The sequence below is a fragment of the Chrysochloris asiatica genome, unplaced genomic scaffold, assembly GCF_000296735.1.
Source record: "Chrysochloris asiatica unplaced genomic scaffold, ChrAsi1.0 scaffold00257, whole genome shotgun sequence".
In the NCBI taxonomy this organism is placed as follows: domain Eukaryota; kingdom Metazoa; phylum Chordata; class Mammalia; order Afrosoricida; family Chrysochloridae; genus Chrysochloris; species Chrysochloris asiatica.
The window spans coordinates 1,027,690-1,046,485 of record NW_006408775.1 but is presented as its reverse complement, the minus strand read 5'-3'; the positions used below and the strand labels follow the sequence as shown (position 1 = coordinate 1,046,485).

Genomic DNA, 18,796 nt, shown 5'->3' with positions numbered 1-18,796 from the left:
CCTCCCTGCTCCCGACTGTGCATATCTGTCTGTCTTTCCTGACTGGAGGGTCTCACCTGACTGGCATGAGACTTGGGCAGGAAGGAAGGAGACTTCCCATGGGCAATGACTGAAGGGCCCCAAATGGAGTCCACCTCCTTCAGATCTACACAGTGAGCCCCCCAAAATGGAGTGACCAGCAGGTTGGAATCGAAGCTTCTGGAAGCCTCCGCCCCCACATCCAGCCTACAGTCCCAAGGGGACGGCGTCACAGGCCCTCTTCCCCTCTCTGCTGAGCGGGAGAAGCTGCTCCCCCCCACCCCCCCGCAGCCCCTCAAAGCCAGTGGAGCAGCTGCTGCCTGAGCTGTTGCCAAGGCAACCGCCAGCCGCGTCTGCATGTGACAGGGGCTATGGGGGGCTTGAGGTCCAGCGAAGACCATGACGCAGGAGAGAAATGTGAGTCCAAAGGATACAGGGGAGAATGAAAGACCCAAAGGCAGAAAGGGGGTGCATTCGCCCTCCGCAAGTTCTCTACCTGCACTCTCACTGAGAGGGGTGGGATGCTTCCCTGGGTGGCGGTCTCAGATAAGGAAACAGGCTTAGGGACCTGCCCAAGGTCAGAGACCACCACGAAGACCTGGGACTGTTGGATGGCTACTACCCCCCTGCTAACTGCAGTTCGCCCCATTTTTCAAGTGACCCCTCCCTGCCTTATTTCTCAACCTGTTGCTAGGACCCAGACAAGAGTAGCAGCTCTGCATAGGGGCTCAGGCAGGGGGCCAGAACCCCTCCAGTTCCCTGGAAACCCAGACACCCACAGCTTCTCAGCCTGCTCCACCTGATCGCCACCCGCCAAGGAGGCCTCTGTGGGTCCTCGGCCACCCCCTGCCCCCAGCTCTCTTCAATGGTGGGCATGTGACTGTCCCTGGGCTGTTTGTGAATCCAACGAGAAGCACTGCGGAGGACGCCTGAGTAGACAGCAGCACAGAGCAGGACGTAAGTCCATCAGCACTGGACTCACAGCTGCCGTCTGTCCAGGGATCGAAGGACTGATGAGGCGGGGCTAGGTGCCAAGCAGGCACCCCAGGGCTGGATTGTCCCCAGGCCTGAGACACTGGAGAGCTACATGTCTACAAGCAGTAAGCCAGAGCTGGTCACCCTGGGGGACAGTGACCCTCTGAACACTGGGGACCCTGTCCTGTTGCATTCTGGTCACTGCCAGCTTGAGGTCGGGCGTCCACTGATGCATCCCTGTGTGTGGACAGTGCTAGGGTGCCCAGACCCTTGGCTCCCTGCGTCCCCCACTCCCAGCCTTCATTCTGTTGTTTGTCCTCCCTCAGGCCCCTTCTTACACCCCTGTCTCCCCAGACATTGCCCCCCTGCACACAGGGGGAGTCAGTACCCCAACAAAGTTACCTGCTGTGCCTGCTCCCAGGGGCTCCATGGCACCTTGATCCAGGGAGGAGCAGGGAAGCTGCTGTTAAGCCTCGCCCAGGCGCTGTCTCCTGAGCCCCTTCTCTTACCTACCCCCCATCTCCACCACCATGATGCCCCTCCCTCCCTCCTGGACTCCACCTTCTGTGTGGTCCCAGGCTGTGGCTCATCACCAGGTCATTGCCCTTCAGTGACAAGAGTGGGCATCTGTGTGGGTACATCCATATGGTGTCTGTGTGTTTTTAGTAGGTCCCAGCAGTTTGGGTGGGGGGTCTAAGAGTGTTTGAAATTCCCTGGTGGCAGGAGGAGGGGGCGGCGCTTACAATATGAGGGATTTGGGGGTAGATGAAGGATGAGCTGCGACGGCCCACGGGGGGGCGGGGGGGGGTCGCAGACGTTGGGGCAGCTTTTCTTGGAATCCTGGGCACCTGCTGCCTGTAGGGTTTGGTCTCCCAGCTCTGCCCCCCGCGGGGTCCTCCGGGTTGGGGTGGGGTCGGAGCTCCTGTCCCTCCCAGGGTTGGATGACCGTAATCCCCTTGGTCCCGCGCCTCTCCTCCCCACCGGGTCCCCTCCCGCTGCCCCATTCGCAGTGCGGGCCCCACACTCGTCCTGCGCGCTCCGAAGGGAGGAGGATGGACTCCCCGGCAGGCGTCAGTTTCCCCGACCCGCGGGGGCACGGCGAGCACAGGCGCCGGGGGTCGTGGGTCCTGGAGCGTCCAGGGTGGTGGTCGGGCGCAGACCCAGACGGCGGCACTCACCGTGGACCCGGCCGCGCGCCCGCTTCTTCTGGGGTGCTGGGGAGCACGGGGTACCCGGGGGATGCGGGACGCCAGCTCCTGGGCGCTGCTCAGACAGCGGCTCCGGGAACGACGAGACACCGACGTCGGTTCTCAGCAGCTCGCGCCGACCACTGAAGACCGCGGGCGGGGCGGGGCTTCGGGGGCGGGACCTATCACGCTAGCTCCGCCCCCGCACCGGGCCCGCCCCCCATCTTGCGGGACCCAATAGGGTGGCTGCGCCCCAGAGTCTGACCTGGCGCCCCCTCCTGGGAGAGGTTTAGGGGTGAGGGTAGGGCTGATGTGGGTGTGTTACGTTTCTTCCCCGACCCCTGGGACCCCAGGGAAGGTGTCGCTCCCACCACAACGCAGACCTTTCTTGAAGCGCTGCGTAGCAATCTCAGGAGAGTCTCCCAGTCCAGCGCCGTCCCGGGCCTGGGTCTGGGGCCGGCTTTCTGTGCTTGAAAGGAACACTCGGACCCCCACGACAGTCCCCCGGTTGGGGTGACCTCGGTTAGTCCGATTGCCTGGGTGCACCCAAGCGATACGGGATAAATTACGGTGTGCGGGGCCCAGGGCATGCCGTCTGGGAAGTTCCCTGCGTCAAGATGCTTTTAAGAACCGCAGTGAGCACGGTCTCTAGGCTGACCAGAGAGGCTCTGGGATGTGTCTGAGGTACACAGCGGGCTCCTGGACTCCTAGCCCAGCCCTCGGCCGACTCAACCCACTGGTAGCTACAGGTGTCCTTTTAATCAGGGTTTGATTCTGAGAAATTGTCACCCCAAACGAACAGGTCTCTCATGTTGGGAGTCCAGGTGGTGTGGAGAACAGGGAGCCAGGCTGGTCCATCCCGGGCAGCCTGAATCCAGCTCATTGCACGGAGGAAGCCCTGTCTGGGGGTGATAGTGCCTTTCAGCGTGCCTCTGGAGAAAAGGCTGAGGTAACCCTACCTGGGATGCAGGCGGCAAGTGGCTTCTCCCTGCACTTCTGGGTTGGGTCGATGCTACTTGGCTAGGGCCACCTCATCTGTGTCCAGCCCTATAATCAATCCCCTGTGTAGGACAGGAGGCAGAACTTGGGGATGGGGTCTCTCCAGAACCTCCACCCCCAGTGCCCCGTTTACCTCCCCAAAACAAAACCCCACCACCCTCTAGTGACCTTGTACAGGGTTTCTGAGGTTGTAAATCTTTACAGGAGCAGAAAGCCTCATCTCTCTCCCAAGGAATGACTGGAGGGTTTGAATGGACAACTTTGTGGTTAGCAGTTCAGTGCTTTATCTTACTGAGCCAGCAGGACACCAGACCCTGGTAAATGGGGGTGGGGTGGGAGCGGGGCAGGCACCAAGAATGGGTCCGGACTGCCTGGGACTGCATCTATGTGAGCAAGGAAGGGCTAAGACCTGGCACCCTCCATCTGTCATGGACTCCTAGTGGGCATCCCATTTTGGGGGATGGGCATGGGGATTGGGGCAACCAATGTCCCTGGGGGACTGGCCACCGGTCCTGAGCTAGGATCCTGGGGCTAATTCCCCTTTTCCTGCAGTCTTGCGTCAGGTTTTGCCAACCTGTTGGAACACACACAGGCCTGGTTGCCATGGTGATCATAATGGCTTTGGGGTGAGAGATGAGCCTGCAGAGGTTGTAAACAGGAAGTCAGGAGGGGGCAGTGGGTGTGTGGGGTGCTCAGCCCCACCCTACTCTCATTGGGAGCTGAGGCAGCTGGGGTGAGCTGCGTCAGCCCTTGACTGCACACTTGCCAGAACTTTCGGGACCCTCATCCCCTTTTTACAGGTGGGGAGACTGAGGCCTGAGCAGGACTGGGCTTGTCCAGGGCCTCACACCCAGGTCTGCCTCAGTTTCCTCCATTTCTCCGGAGGCCAGTCCCAGGAATCCTCCCTCCACACCCACACAGTGGGAATTGTTGAGTGGATGGAAGAAAGTCCCATTCTCCTGACATGCTCTGACCTGGGACAGAACCCCAGACCAATCCCTCACTCCTGCCCCACCACATCCCTTCCCTGCCCCCCTGTGCCTCAGTTTCCCTTGTCTGTAAAACAGGGGAAACAGTGACTGAAGCACCCCCACACCAGGGCCTTGGAGGAACTCAGAGACCTCAGAAAGTAAGTGCACGAACCCTCAGCGGGTCTCTAGAGCACGGGATCTGAGAGGACCTGGGGCGAGGTTTCTGCTTTTGTTGGTTGTCAGAGAAGAGCAGGGAAGGTGGGAAGGTGGGACCTTGCTCTGAACCCCTCTGCTGTGCTCTGGGGGCCAGAAGTGGGCCTGCAGGGGAGTCAGAGCACAAGATATTGGCCCAGATGGGGTTGGGGGTTGCTGGCGCAAAGCTGACGAGCCACTCATTCGATCAGACACAAAGGGGCTCACAGAAGGGCAGGGGCAAAATCCACTGCTGCCTTCACATCCATCTCAACACATGTGGTTTCCAAGGCTGTAAATCTGTATCCAAGTCCACTCTTTCTTCTGGAGAGCTGCTGGAGGGTTTGAACCACTAGGCTAGTGCTTCGCCACTGCTCCCCTGGCCATTGCCATGCAGTTGACGCAGACTCAGTAACCCTAGGGCAGTTCCCAAGGCTGTGATCTATCCAGAAGCAGACTAGTCACCGAGCAGCTAGGAGGCGCTCAGCAGACAAACGGACCCGTTTTACCAACTCAGCGCTCAGACCACCGCCCTCTCGTGGCAGCCCTGGGAATTGCAGGCACAGCCTCCTCTCAGGCAAGTCCTTCGTGTGTGTTAGCGTCCCCGAGGATGCCAGGCACCGGTCCCAAAGCCTATGGATCCCGGAGTGGCACCGTCAGCAGAGCAGTCCGAGAGGTAGGCTGGGGACACTCTGGTCCAGTCACCAGCTCAGAGCCCGTCCTGCTACCAGCTCCCTAAAGACCCCAAGCAGGGACTGGCCAGGCCACAGTGGCCGTTCCCAAGTCTTAGCCCTTAGGGCTCCAGGTGGACTCTCTGAAGCTGAACACACAGGCTGCGGGGTAGGGGGTAGGTATAGGCAGTCTCCACCACCATCCCTGAGAATCTGGATGGAGGCTCAGAAAGGGTCTTAGGAGTAAACACAAGGGGATACGGTGACAAGTCTAGGACCAGCACCAGTGGGCTCAGGTAGGTGCCTCCGGCCGGACTGCAGGCAGGAACCTAGATTCCACCTCTGGGAGCTTCAGGCCTCTTGCTGAAAGGAAGACCCCTCTGAGGAGTGGCTGAGAGACCCTCTTCTCCCCAGGCAGCTTTGGAGGGGTGTGGGAAATGGCAGGTATACGTGAGGGGAGGACCATGTCTGGATGACTCTCCGGCTGCTTACAGGACGCCCCCACTAGGCCCGCAGTCAGTGCACAAGTCCTCTGACCCCTCCCTGCTGAAGCCGGCTCAGACTGGTTCAAGGCAGTCCAAGTCAGTGCTCAGGCCCTCCAACTGGGCAACCTGTTGTCATGGTAACCTCAATGGTGCTTCAGGACTGTACTGTGGAGCCAAGATGGCCTGCTGCTGAGGCCTGGGGGGCGGGGGGAGGAGTCCATAGAATTGGGGACCTGTCTCTGAGACCCAGTTGGCAAAGGACAGAGCTCACAGGTGGGTTTGTGGAAACTTTTTAATAAGGATGCGTAGATACAGTGGTCATCACGCTGTCCACAATTCCTTACCAAGGAGGAGGCATCTCATGCTGGGTATGCCGCCGCTCCCCACACTAAAGACAGGGTGATCGAGTGCCCAGCATTCCCGTGCTACCGAGGGCTGTGGTACAGAAGGGACATGTCAGTGGAAACCACTACAAACACCGCTAGAAACACCGGTGACTCTAAGACTCCACCTGCAAAACATCCCGACTTCCTTCTATAGCTGCACGGACCCGGTGACTGATTACCTAGGGTGGCCCCACTGTTAGAAAATAGAGGACTTTCAGGGGCGGCCCCATGCCCAGGCCACCAGGCACTGGAAACATGGCTGCCTCCGGCGGGGAGAAACCCCAGAGGCACCCTCCAATGCTACCAAGTCCTACAGGACACAAAGCCTCCTAGGGTACGCCTGACTGGAGCACAGAGCCCTTTCTGGGGGTCCAGCATGGCACCCACCCCCCTCCGGTCCCTGCACACGAGCCCCAGGTGCCATTGTGAGGGTTCTCATCTCAAGAACACTGCTGGTTGGTCCTGGTGTTTAACACGGAGCCACAGAGAGAAGGTCTTCCCAGGAATGTGTTCTCCACCCTCTGCTGCATTCCGCCTCCTTCAACCTCTGAGCAGTCGGGCGCCCAGTCCAGGGGCTTTGCTGCCGGCCCCTCTGCAGCTGGTCCGGGAGCTGGCCGGTGTCCTGACGCAGAGCAGCCGAGCAGCACTGACCAGTCCAAGGTGTGGTGGCGCCCAGGGGCCGATGGAGTATGGGCTTGGAAGTGTAGCTGTTTTCCCGGAGGGCAGATGGGTACAGGGCCGAGAGCAGCCTCTGTCCATAGGTGTGATGTGAAGCTCAGGCCAGAATCCTCCTCTAGGCCATCCGCTGGGGGGAGCGGGTGCACACGCAACAGCCCTTGGCCAAGGCCACGCCACCGCTCCAGGGCCCCCCAGCACATTGGGAGGATGCGGCTGGCCAAAGCCTGGGCGCAAAGGCGTCCTCCTGGCGTTCAGTCAATGAGGATGACGCAACAAAAACCTTTATATAAACAGTTTATTTACTCTAAACAGCAACACAGACAAAACGTCAGAGAGACACGAAGGGAGTGGTGCAGGAGTGGGAGCCGGCTCAGAGGGACACAGCTCTGGAGAGGACAGACGGCCAGCGAGAGGCAAAGCGGGCGCGAACGTCGGGCGGGAAGCATGCCTGCATCCAAGAGCGGAGGAGCCCAAGTATAAAAGTTTATCATTGTACAGCAGTTGAAATACTGACATCAATATTAAAATAAAAGCCAAGTTTTACATAACAATCAAAAATACAAAAGACGGAAGGAAGAGACCCTGTGTGAAAAACGGGGGCAAGTTAGCGACTCGAGAGCTGTGGACCAGTGGCGGGAAAGGAGCAAGGCGCCCGCCCAACCCTCCCCAGGTGCCTAGTGATGTACAGAGCGACTTTGCAAAAGTGTTGTAAACAAGTTCTTGCCAAACCACCCCTTCCTGTGCGGCCACGGCCACTGCTTATGAGGGCGCAAACTTCTTGGCTTGTGCTCGAACCCTCTTCTCGTACTCCACTCTGTTCTGGCTGAAGAGGGGGAAGAGAGGAGGCACATTAGGGAGGCCTAGGGAAAGAGGGGAGGCCTGAGTTCTCGGTAGCAGCCTCTGACATCTGTGGTCCAACCACATCCCCCCAATCACAGCGCTGACCACCACAGCACCCCAGCCTTTGGGGCACAGAGGGCTGGCTCCAGCAGGCATTGTGCCCACGAGCAGGGTGACAAACTAACTGCGTCTCAGCAGCTTTAATGTCACAACAGGCTAAGAAGCTGAAAGAGGACACATTGTTGGTTTGACCCGCTTCCTTTCAAAAACAGACATAAACTCTGGGTGGGTTTTCTGTTTTTTTCCAGTGTGTGGAAAGCCTGCCCCAACACCCCTTTATCCGCCCTGTGGTTGGAGCGGCCCTGCACCAAGGCTATGGGTACCATGCCTCGTCTGGGGGCGGGACAGGGCTGCTCCGAGCCCCAGGGCAAGTCCTCCTGCAGCAGGTGCCCCGGGGCCCCAGCACTTCCTCCACCACCCCCAGTCTGTGCCCTGCATCCCCGGTGGCTGAGAGTGAGGGTGGCACCGCAACTCGCGACCGTCAGTGGGGGAACTGCACACACTTGTGTGAATCGCAACGCACTAACGGAAAAGGAAGCCAAGTCTACAGCAGTAGTATGGGTTGGTGGGGGCACTGACTCCCCAGCACAGGTCAGTCTGACAATGGGACACGACTGGCCAGCCACGGGGGGCCTTTGGGCTGGGGTTGCTGAGTCTGGTGAGGACTGTCATCTCAGGGTGTGCGACCAACACCCAGCCCAAGTCCTCTAGAATCAGCTAGTCATGAGGTCCAGTGGACGTCGGCTTGTCCTTTGGCCACCAGGAGGCACCAAAGCCAGCATTCAGGGAAAGTCATTGGAGACTCTGGAAGGCTGGGTGCCTTTTTCAAGTGGGGCTCAGGACCCCCAGCCGTGCCCCTACCCCTGCCGCGTGGCCGGTGACTAAGGAGCCAGGATGTTGGGGCAGTGAGCCTGGTAGCTGGCAGGGAAAGGTCTGGGCTCCAGGCCCCCAGGTGAGGAGACTTCAGGCAGCCCAGGCTGACCTCCTTGCAGCATTAACTCTACAGGCACTGACCGCACCAGGGCTGGTGTCCATGTGCTCACCCCACCCACGGAGGACTCACCAGTAAATCGTGTATGCCTCTGCTTGGGCGGGGTCTTGGATATTTGGTTCATTGAGGAGCTCCTGAATTCCTAATAAGATCTATGGGGGAGGGGGACACACGACAAGCTGAGACCCAGGTAGACAGCTGTGCTGTACAGCTGCCCACCCGTGCCGTGGCCATACCTGTTTGATCGTGATGGCTGGCCTCCAGTCCTTGTCCTCCTCTAGGATGGACAGGCACACAGTGCCCGATGGGTACACATTCGGGTGAAAGAGAGGCGGCTCAAATTTACCTGGAGGAGAGGAGAGCAGACTGTGGGTACCAGTGACACCTGCTGGTTACCCTGGAGTGGACGGAGGGGCCCAGGGTCTCTGCTGTCCCTGAGCCTGTCACCTGCTCCCAGCCTGGGCGCTTGCAGGACCTGTGTTTCTTTCTCAGAAGTAAGTGTTCACTTTAACAGTGGATCTAAGCTGATTCCCACTCCTGGTGACCCTGACTCAGGGTTCCAAGACGGTCACTCCAGGGTCTATTCTGCCCACGAGCAAGAATGCTGCATGGACAGTCCATCCATCCATCACCCTGTGAGTGCACACCCAAGCTGCCACGGACACTCCCAAGGGTGAGTTTTGGCCTTGGGAGTGCACTTGGTGCACTTGCGTGGGAACCTCAGCAGACACTGCCCATCTTACGAGCAGTGGGGCAGTCCACACTCCCACCAGCAGGTGGCCAAGTCTCACTGACAGGGAAAAGGACTTAAAGCACTTACAGATGACAGCCTTCAGTACGGATTTCACCTCAACATAAAGAACACAACAGTCCTCCCTCACAACCAGACCAGGAAGCAACATCATGACAAACGGAGAGGAGACGGCAGTTATCAGAGAATTCCTTGGTCCACCATCAGTGTCATAGATGGATCATCAAGAACGTGCTGCCTGGGGCAAATCTGCTGAACAGGACCTCTCTAAGACTGCAGAGCAAAGAGGTCACTTTGAGGACTAAGGTGCACCGGACCCAAGCCACAAGTCACCTCATTGTAATGTGAAGATGGAGAATGGATAAGGGCATTTGAGTTAGGGTGTTGGAGAAGAGCATGGACAGTATGGTCTACCAGAAGTGAGACAGTCAGAATGCTCCTTCGAAGGCAGGAGGGCGGAACTTTCTCATACTTTGGACATACTATCAAGAAGGACCAGTCCCTGGAGAAGGACACCATGCTTGGTAAAGTGGACGGACGGCTGGCGTAAAAGAGGAAGACCAACAAGATGGACTGGTACGATGCACGACCCGGCAGCGTCTCCTCCTGCTGAACGTGGGGGGCTGCAGTGAGTCAGAAGTGACTTGACCTCACCTCACAAAAACAAGCTCTCTGCCCTTGTCTTTGGGCGGGGGGCGGCATGTGTGTATCTCTGCAGCACACACACTAGAGGTCACAGGGCAACATGAGTATGCTCTGCCTCTCCACTGTCCTGAGGATGGACAACTCTGCTCATGGGGTTAGGTATCCTGGCCAGGCGGAGGCTGTGCGGAGAAGGGCCTTTCGATTACGTTCTGCCTGGGGGTCTGTCCATGTTCATGGTGGTCTCAACCTCAATGTGCCGTGATTTACCATATTCCCATGTGCATCCCTGGACAAAACACTGCATGCCCCAAGATGAGCTGCCGTGAGTTATGTGATGTCCTTTGTGGCCCCAGTCTTTGTAAGTGCCACTGCACAATGTATTCCCCGTGGGCCTGAGTAAGAGAAGTTGGGGGACTTTAGGACCCAGCTGTGAGTGACCGTTGCAGGACTGATTGTGATTGGTCCATTTTTCCATGCTGCTGGGTCTCAAAGGAACCACCTCAGGTCCCTGGGCACTGACCCTCCTCGACCCAGGGGCAGAGCACCAGGCTTCCCAGCCCCCGGGGTGAGTACAGCTGAGTGAGTCTAGGCAGGACACTTGCTGGCAGAGTGGGGGCCTCCAGGCTGAGGCTGATGGTGGACTGCTAGGTCCTGTGGGGACTATCAGCAACCCTAAAAGAGCTTAGTAACATCGGGGGCAGGTAGAAAGAAAGGGCTGCCGGGGGGCTCGGCTGACACAAACTGTACCCCGCTAACCTTCCCGGCTGTGACACGAGGGAGGGACTTGTTCTCCTTCCTTCCGTGTGGGACACGCTGTGGATTGCCCTCTTCCTGCATGCTGTACTGCCGCCTGTCGTAATGTGGCCAGGAGGTCCCTCACGCTGACACATGCCCCTAATGGGCCGCCCGGTCACACCTCCTCCCGGGGCAGGCACTCAGCGAGGAGGGAACCCCGCGGTACCTCTCCAGTGAGGCCGCTGTCCTTGGCTTGGCTTCTCCAACACTCACCTCAAAACTCATCTACTGCCGGCTACTGACCCTTATTGTTGTGGTGAAGTGCCGTGACCCCGACTGGACAGGGTTTCTGAGGAGTGGCTAGTGGGTTTGAACAGCCGACAGCACTACCTCAGGACCTATGTGGGGTCTTCCTGTACACACACTCGGTTGGCTTTTTACCAGATTCTTGGTGATTTCTGCTTGACTGGTGGCGTCTGTTTGGAGCTCAGTCCAAGGCCGGCCGGGGAGACGCGGGGACGGAGACACGGTCATGCTCAGAGTTTCTGTGAGGTCAGCAGTTTCCCACGTCACAGCTCATCCATCAAAACCCTTCTGCACCGCTGGCACCGTAACCAAAACCAAACTTCCATGATAGGACTTCAAAAGGTTTGTGGAAAAGTCCATTTTCTTCACAAACTTTCCAAAGCCCCCTCAGATAGTCGGAATGAGTACCAGAGGGAAAATGAGCACACTGCTCACCTCCTCCTATGGGCCGGCTCTCGGCTCTCGGCGCACAGGGTAATGAGTAACCAGGCAAGGGTTTGCCGTTCTCCACAGCAAGGGGCCACGAACTGAAGGCCTGGCTAGCTCCAGGGCTCTGCACACGGCATTCTGATGGTCACTGTCGCGGCCCCTCTGATGACCGAGAGGTGTGCAGGCACACTGTGACAGGCTCACAAGGCACTCAGCCCACAGGGACAGAGGGTCCAAGCAGGTGGCCTGGCCGAGTTCTCTTCGCTCTGACAACGCCAGGAGTCCAAGCCCCTAAAGCCCCCATAGGCATGTGTGTCCCCTAGGCCCCTCCCTACTTACATTTTGGTGGGGAAGATGGGTAATCATCTTTGAAAAGCATCCGTAGCTTGAACAGGCCTCCTTCCCACGGAGTCTGTGGGGAAATAAAACTGCAGTTAATCATGCTCGCGGTGTTCCAGGAGGAGGGTCTGGCCCCACACATGTCCATCACCCTGGGACGATCAATGACCCGACCGTAGGGTGCTGGTACCAACCTGCTGCCAATGGTCCCTCCCAATGGGCTCCTGCGGGGAAGCTCAGGGGTGAGCAGGGGCTGAGGACAGGTTCCTAGAAGGTCTGTTAGGAATTGTGTTCCCAAAACTCTTGATGCAAATCCTAACCTTTTACACCTGTAGATGTCACCCATTTGGGAAGAAGAGTTCTTAGTGATAACTAATGGGATCTTGGTATACGAGAGAGGAGCAGGCATAAATGAGCTGGACAGAGAAAAGGACCTTCCCCCAGAGCAGAGAGCCCTCCACTAGAGCTCCAACTACGAGAGGAGGTTTCAGAGCAGCCCCACGTGGGTGGGAGGCACTCGGCCCCCACCTCCCTTCTGGGCAGCAGCAAAGGCCCCCTTGTTGGGCTCCGTGATGCCAAGGACGGGGGATGCAACCCCCAGGAATGGCTCCTAACCAAGGTCACCAGCATCCATCCCAGTGGGCCGTGGTCCACACAGGAACACGACACGTGGTTTCCAGCAGCCACCCTTGGTGGCCACCATGGGCCTGCGTATCTAAGAAGGGTTGCAGGCCCAGCCTCCCAGAGGACAGCCAGCACGGGGTCCTCATCCCTGCCACCTGCATATCCCACAGGCTCCGCCCAACAGGGCCACAGTACACAAGAACCCTGTGGTCTTTGATGTGACAAGTCCTCGTCACCTTGCGCTCCCTGGCCTCTTACCCCCTTCTTCCCGGGAATGGCACATTCCCAGTTCATGAGGTTCATCGTGCCGTCTGGGTTTTTGGTTGGCACGGCCACAAATCCCTGTGGAGAAAACAAGAGCAGGGCAAGTCAGGGCTGTGACTCTTGTGCCCCACAGCCCGCTGCCCACCGGGCCCCAGACACAGATCTACTTACAAATGGGTGGTCCTTTCTCCATGCTTTCCTCTCCTGGGCAAGTCTGCTGAGGGCAATCCCCGACATAGTAAGTACAAATCCTGCAGCAGACATACCACACGGCAGGGCTCAGGGTGGGGCGGGACCTTCAGAAGCCCCCTGCCCTCACACAGCACCTGCACTGAGAGCCCCCTGAGAGACTGAATGGGAACCAACATTTAAAAGGTCTCCAGGCGCATCGTATGGGCCTTGTGGAAGGGCAGAAGTGAAGTCTACCTATCCGGGTGGAAAGGAGAATTCCCAGGGTTTAATCAGAACCAACAGTATGAATCACAGCTCCGGGGTGGGACACTAGGCACATGCCCACCAGGGTCCCAATTTCACATGGCAGATCCACAGGCCAGCTGGGCTGGGCGGTCAGGGTAGTGATGGAGCCCGGTCCAATATGCCCAGCTCAGAGCCATGCGCTGGGAAGGGACTCAGGCCCCTGCCATGAAGACACACACCAGCAGTAGAGTGTGAGGAGGGTACTAGGTCACCTAGGGACAAACCACACTCTCCACAGACCCACCTGGGGGCTGGGGCACACACCCAATAGGCAAGCCCCTCCCTCATGGTCCATTAGCACCACCCCAAGGCTGCTCTGTGGAGGAGAGAGCAAGGGGCTGGTGGCAAGGAGGTGGTCTTGTACCCCAGCACTCTGACGACAGCTGCTCAAGGCCTGTCCTCCTTCCCGCCTTTCCAATCAGTCAGGGCCAGCCCCCACCTACAGGTAAGCAGCATCTTACTGCGCACTGAAAGCTTACCAGATAACCAACCAAAGCTTCAGCGAAGCACGGCAGCCTCCCTCCTCCCCACAAACGACATGGGGTGCCCACAGCACCCCTGTTGGATCTCCATGGAGGTTGGAGCTGACCTTGCTCCTATATGACACCCAAAGACTGCCCACTGTCCACTCAGCCTCATCCTCGACCCCTGGTCGAACCACCACCAGGCCCACTTCCAAGGGAGGAGGTTTGAGGGGATCAGCCACCGAGGGTACCAGCTCACCACTCACCTTCCAGGCAAGACCCCAGCAAGCTCCAATTCTGGGGAGGGGAAACCCCCAAGTCAAACAAATGCCACACACATACCACAGTTTCTCCAACAAGGGACCGATGCATTTCACCTGTGCCTGGAGCATCATGGGAGGGGCATGCTCACAAAAGACCCTGTCCCCAGGTCTGGGACCCACTGCTGGAGCCAATGGCACAGCAAATGAGGAGGGAAGGAGAGGGTGCCACTCTGAGGGTCTGGCATTCGTAGTCCCCACTCCAGATCCTAGGGTCCACCGCCAGTCCTCCCCTCTCCTCACTGGTTAAAGTGCTACGCTGCTAAGGGAAGGCTCAACAGTACAAACCCCCCTCCCCCAGGCTCTGAGGGAGGAAGATGGACCACCTGGGAATCCTACAGGGCTGCGGTGGAACCCACTTCGCAGCTGTGGGGCTTCTGACTTTTACCTCACCTGACCTCAGCAGTAAGTCCCACAGAGAGAAGCCCAAGCTGGGAGCACAGCAGCCCCACTCCTCCCAGTCCTGGCCTGTCCCACATCTCTGCCATCCGTGGGAACTGACTGCCACAGGGCATCTAAGTGTACCCCATGTAGCACACCTGAGTCCTCCCTCACCTGGACAGCTCACCTCCTCTGGGAATCTGAAAGCAGGCTGCACTGAGGCCCGAGGGCAGACACACTGCCCCTGACGGGGGTCTCCAAGGGGCTATGCCCGGCTGGGCGTAGTGGACAGCAGTAACAGGAGTGGGGTCAGGAGGCACTGCAGGCTTAGGTCTGGTGGTGGGGGTGGGGGTCACTGAGGTGATGTGACCTGGTGGTTGGGGGGGGATCACTGAGGTGAAGTGATCTGATGGTTGGGGGATCACTGAGGTGATGTGACCTGGTGGTTGGGGGATCACTGAGGGGATGTGACCTGGTGGTTGGGGGGGATCACTGAGGTGAAATGACCTACTTGGTGGCTGCCAGGGTTATGCGGAGTCACTGCAGAGTGGCTTGGCCTAGGGGCAGTAAGGGTTCTGGAGGCCAAGAGTCAGGACATGGTGGGTGTGAGATGTGGCTTAATGGGGAGCAGAAGACGGGAAAGTGAGGGCTCACCTATGCAGTTAAGTGTCTCTGTGGCTGGGCTGGGCTAGAAAACTCATTTGTCAAGCTGGTTGCTCACACCTTTCACTTCAAATGGTCCTTCTAAATGGAAAGGCTGCTCCTGCCTGGCAGGCCCAGGGGGGCTGGGGCTCCCTTGGACAGTGGTCAAACTAGCCCAATGCCTGGTACAGGTGTAGACCAAAGGGGAGCCAAAACCAGCTCTCAGAACAGCATTTTGAATGTTCTGTGTTCAGACACTTGGAGAGTGACATCTTCAGCCACGGGCCATGCTGGGGCACAGTGACACTCGGTGAGCCCGGCTACACCAGCAGAGGCCCTGCTTGTGACGGTGTCAAAGTGAACAGGGCTGGCTCTTCTGAACTGTCCTGTGCCCCACAGCACCCCCTAGACCAGGGTGTCCCTCTCCTTACTCCCAGGGACCAGATCACACACAGAAAAAACCTTCAGCAACAGGCCCAAGCAAGAACCACAGGTGCAAACCCATCCTTGTTCTGGGCCAGCGTCAATCATAGCAAATCCCACCTGGATTCCTCCAATCTACTTCCTCAGGCCCCGAGGGGCGCTCTAAGCGTTGGCAGGTGCTTCAGAGCAGGAAGGTGAGCCCAGGGTACTCATGGGGCAGGGCAGGACAGCGTCTAGCCCAGGTAGGGCGCCTCCAAACGCGCTCTTCTCACTGAAGGTGGACAAGGGGCCTATCGCCCCTCAACCCCAACGTACACGGAATGTATAATGGGCACTAAGGCTGAAACTGACAACGTTCAGGGACGTGCACACGGAGACCTTTCCACCCACGTGGACAAGGCCTGCAGGCCTGGGAACCAAACAGAAGCCAGCGCAGACTCACAGCGCACAGCCTTCCCATAAGGTGCCTGTCTTTCTCGGGCTTAGCTGCCCACCGCTCAGTCCACGGCCACGCCAGGTGGGTGTCCACCTCTGATCCCTGGTGTTCTCTGCAGCAAGGTCCCCAACGTCCACACCCGGGACAGATCCAGGACACTGAACTCACCACCTAAACACCTCAATTCCGGGTGGGATTTCCCGGTAGGGAAACCATAAATAATACAGGATCAGCCGCCTCCTTGGGCAAGGACACATATCTGAATCGAGTAAAACCTGCGAAAGCGGGAAACCTGGCTGAGGAGGAAAAGGCAAAACACTTTTTGAGGAACAGAAAGCGACCTGAAAGCGCTCCTACTGCAGCCTGTCAAAAGGCAGAAAACTTTCAAAGCCCGGAAACACGAGCCGTCCCCGCCAGTTCCGGCTCTCACAGGTTCCACGGTCGCAAAAACCATTTGGGATAATGTCTTAAAAGTGGCGGGGGGAGGGGAGGAAAGAGAAAGCAAAACGCACTAGAACTTTGCAAACGAAGGAACTCAATACAGGTGAAGATGAACAAAACCCCCAAACCAGTTAATATTGCGACTTTCGGGTGCCTGCGGGCCCCCATTCCTCACCGTCCTCCAGCACAAAGCAATTTGACAAAAACCACCAACTCCCCAACAGCACCTCCGCCTCCTCCCCGACCCTGCAGCCCAAGCCCCCCGACACCAGTCCCCCTGCGCCTGTCAGCACCGGGCCCGGAAGGAGAGAAGGTGCGGGAACGTCCAAACGGACACCCCGGGAACACCGAAGGCTCCAGAGCCAAGTTTCCGAGCGCGGGCGGCGCATCCACTAGGCAGGGAAGGCCCGGCGCTGTCGGACACGGGCCGCAGGGCCCCGAGCGCACCCGGGGCCAGGGGGAAAGAGGGGGCGACCGCCCAGGACCCCGCGCCCGCCCCCAGCCAGGCCCCGCATCGTCCGCGGCCTCCCCGCCGCCCCCGCCCGCCCGGAGCCTGGAGGCCCAGGCGCCGCCTCCCCGGCCGGCGGCCCCGAAGTCCCCGCCCTCAGGGCCGCGCATACCTCGGGCGGCCGCGGCCCGGCGAGTCGCGACAAGCGGGAAGCCGAGCGGCTACGGCTGCGGCGACAGCGGTGGTGGCGGCGGGGGCGCTTCCCTTTGTCTCGGGACTTCCCTCCGGAGCCCGCTCCGCGCGCAGCCCGAGCAACTCCGAGGACCCCGGCGCGGGCGGGGCGGGGCGGGGCTTGAGCGGGGCTGTCCGCCGCGCGCCGGACCCGCTCGCCTCCTGCACCGCCCCTTGTCTCGCTCCTACCGTGCCACCGTGTGACCCCCGCCACCCATGTCCTGCCTCCGTGAGCCTGTACCCCAGGTCCGCCCCGGGAGCCTGGGCCGGCGTCGAATTTACCGTCAGGCGGTGTCCTGGACACCTATTTGCTTAAAGGAGCCGCGTCCCCAATTTGAGGGAGCGTCTGCAAACTCCCCTTTGGGAGGCGCGCGTTCACTCGAGGACACGCCGGCGAGCAAGGGGGGAAATGGGAGGCAGGGATCACCAAGGGTTTTCCGGATGCTCGACGAGCACTTCTTCGGGCACAGGTTCTGAGCTTCTCCTTGGAGTCAGGGCCTGGGGCCGGGGCACAGTGACCACTGAGGCCTAAGGATCCCCGAAGCGTCGCAGAACGGCGACGATCCTGAGAGTACAGAGTTCTGTGAAACCTCTTGCAATTGGCTAGTTCGAGACGGTGGGCGGGTCGTTTCTAGAATCCACCCAATAAGCGGACCCTACACACAAGGCCGAATGTTTGCAGGACCGACGGGAGGAGAAGTGGGGATGGTCCCTAACCTGGAGGCTGGCTCTGTGTGGGGGAGGGGCACGGCCGGCGGGACACCCCCCCCCTCCCCCGCTCCTACGCCGCCCAGGGTCAAGTTCTCGAATCCGCTACCCTTCCTTCCTCGAGTCCCCGCGATTGCAACGAATAAAAGTGTAGTCGTTCGACTCCCAAACGAGTGGCCCTGGGCCGCTGCGGCCTTTGGCCCCCTGCAGAACCCGGGGTCGGTGGGCTACCAAATGCATTTCTATGAACAGGGCCCTTTTTCCAATGTTAGCTCGTCTCGGGCTGTAAGCCGCAGCACTTAGGGATATGATATGACATGTCCCCTGACACCCCCCTCCCCAACACCGGGGGTTAGCTTGGACACGTGGGGGCTGGACGGCGGGGAAGGGGCGGCCTGAGGGGTTGTCCTGCTGGACATCAGTACTGCGTGCGTTCTGTCTTCCATCCCTCCATCTTTCCTCCTCTCCTCTCTTTTCTTTCTTATTCTTTCCCCCCCCTCCATCCGTCTTACCTACACCTTTCCCCTCCCTCCTCACTTCGTTTTCCTCCCTTTTCCCCCTCCTTTCCTTCAATTTTTTTTTTTTTTACCCCTTCTTTTCTTTTTTCTCCCATTCTTCCTTTCCTACTTTCTTCTCATCTCCCATCGGCTGGCCTTCCTCCTTCCCCTCTCGCTCTCCTCCCCTCCTCTAGGCTGCTGGCTCCCTCTCTGGGGCAGGGACCAGGTCTGAGCTCCCTAACCCCGTGCTCTCAGGGGGAGTACAACGAGGCTGGAGAAAAGTCCTAATCCAGTATGATGGGGTCTTTCTAGACGAGGAGAGAAAGAGGAAGGATGTCATGTGATCTTGGAGGCTGAATTGGGAAGATGCTGCCACAAACCAAGGAATGCCTGTGGCCATCCCAAGCTGTAAGGGGTAAGGAATGAGCTGCCGCCCCCCGCCCAGAGCCTTCAGAGAGAATGTGGCCCTGCCCAACACCTGGATTTAAAGTTCTAGCCAGACAAGATCTGTTTGTTACCGCGGCCCCTGGAGACCAAAGCTGCGCAGCTCTTCTGTACCCTCCAGGTAATTCCGACACACAGCGCTTCTATCCGACTGTGCAGAGTTGCCCCATAGGATTTTCTAGGCTGAAATCTTGACGGGAGTAAATCTCCAGGTCTTTAGTCCCGCGGAGAACCTTTCAGTTAGCCAAGGACAGAGACCAGCTCCTGGAGGCACGGATTTGCTCCCTTCCGCCCCCTGGTGGCCACGTTCTGCGGGCCGAGGCGTTCTCCCAGGGAGC

General features: G+C 58.8%; 2 protein-coding genes across 2 annotated transcripts in view; one reads left to right on the top strand and one right to left on the bottom strand.

The window, feature by feature from the left end:
- Positions 1–6,999: 6,999 nt before the first annotated feature.
- On the bottom strand, positions 7,000–12,789 carry UBE2I (ubiquitin-conjugating enzyme E2I). The gene is made up of 6 exons (XM_006873851.1): positions 12,718–12,789; positions 12,541–12,624; positions 11,659–11,731; positions 8,690–8,799; positions 8,526–8,605; positions 7,000–7,385 (listed from the first exon to the last, which is right to left on the bottom strand). The coding sequence occupies exons 1-6, from the start codon at positions 12,781–12,783 to the stop codon at positions 7,322–7,324; spliced, it is 477 nt and encodes a 158-aa protein (XP_006873913.1). The 5' UTR covers positions 12,784–12,789; the 3' UTR covers positions 7,000–7,321.
- Positions 12,790–17,025: 4,236 nt separating this feature from the next.
- Positions 17,026–18,796, top strand: part of LOC102834522 — a 38,203-nt gene continuing 36,432 nt past the window's right edge. Inside the window, exon 1 of the mRNA XM_006873937.1 lies at positions 17,026–17,279. Coding sequence (XP_006873999.1) covers positions 17,026–17,279 — 254 coding nt within the window. The remainder of the gene's footprint in view (positions 17,280–18,796) is intronic.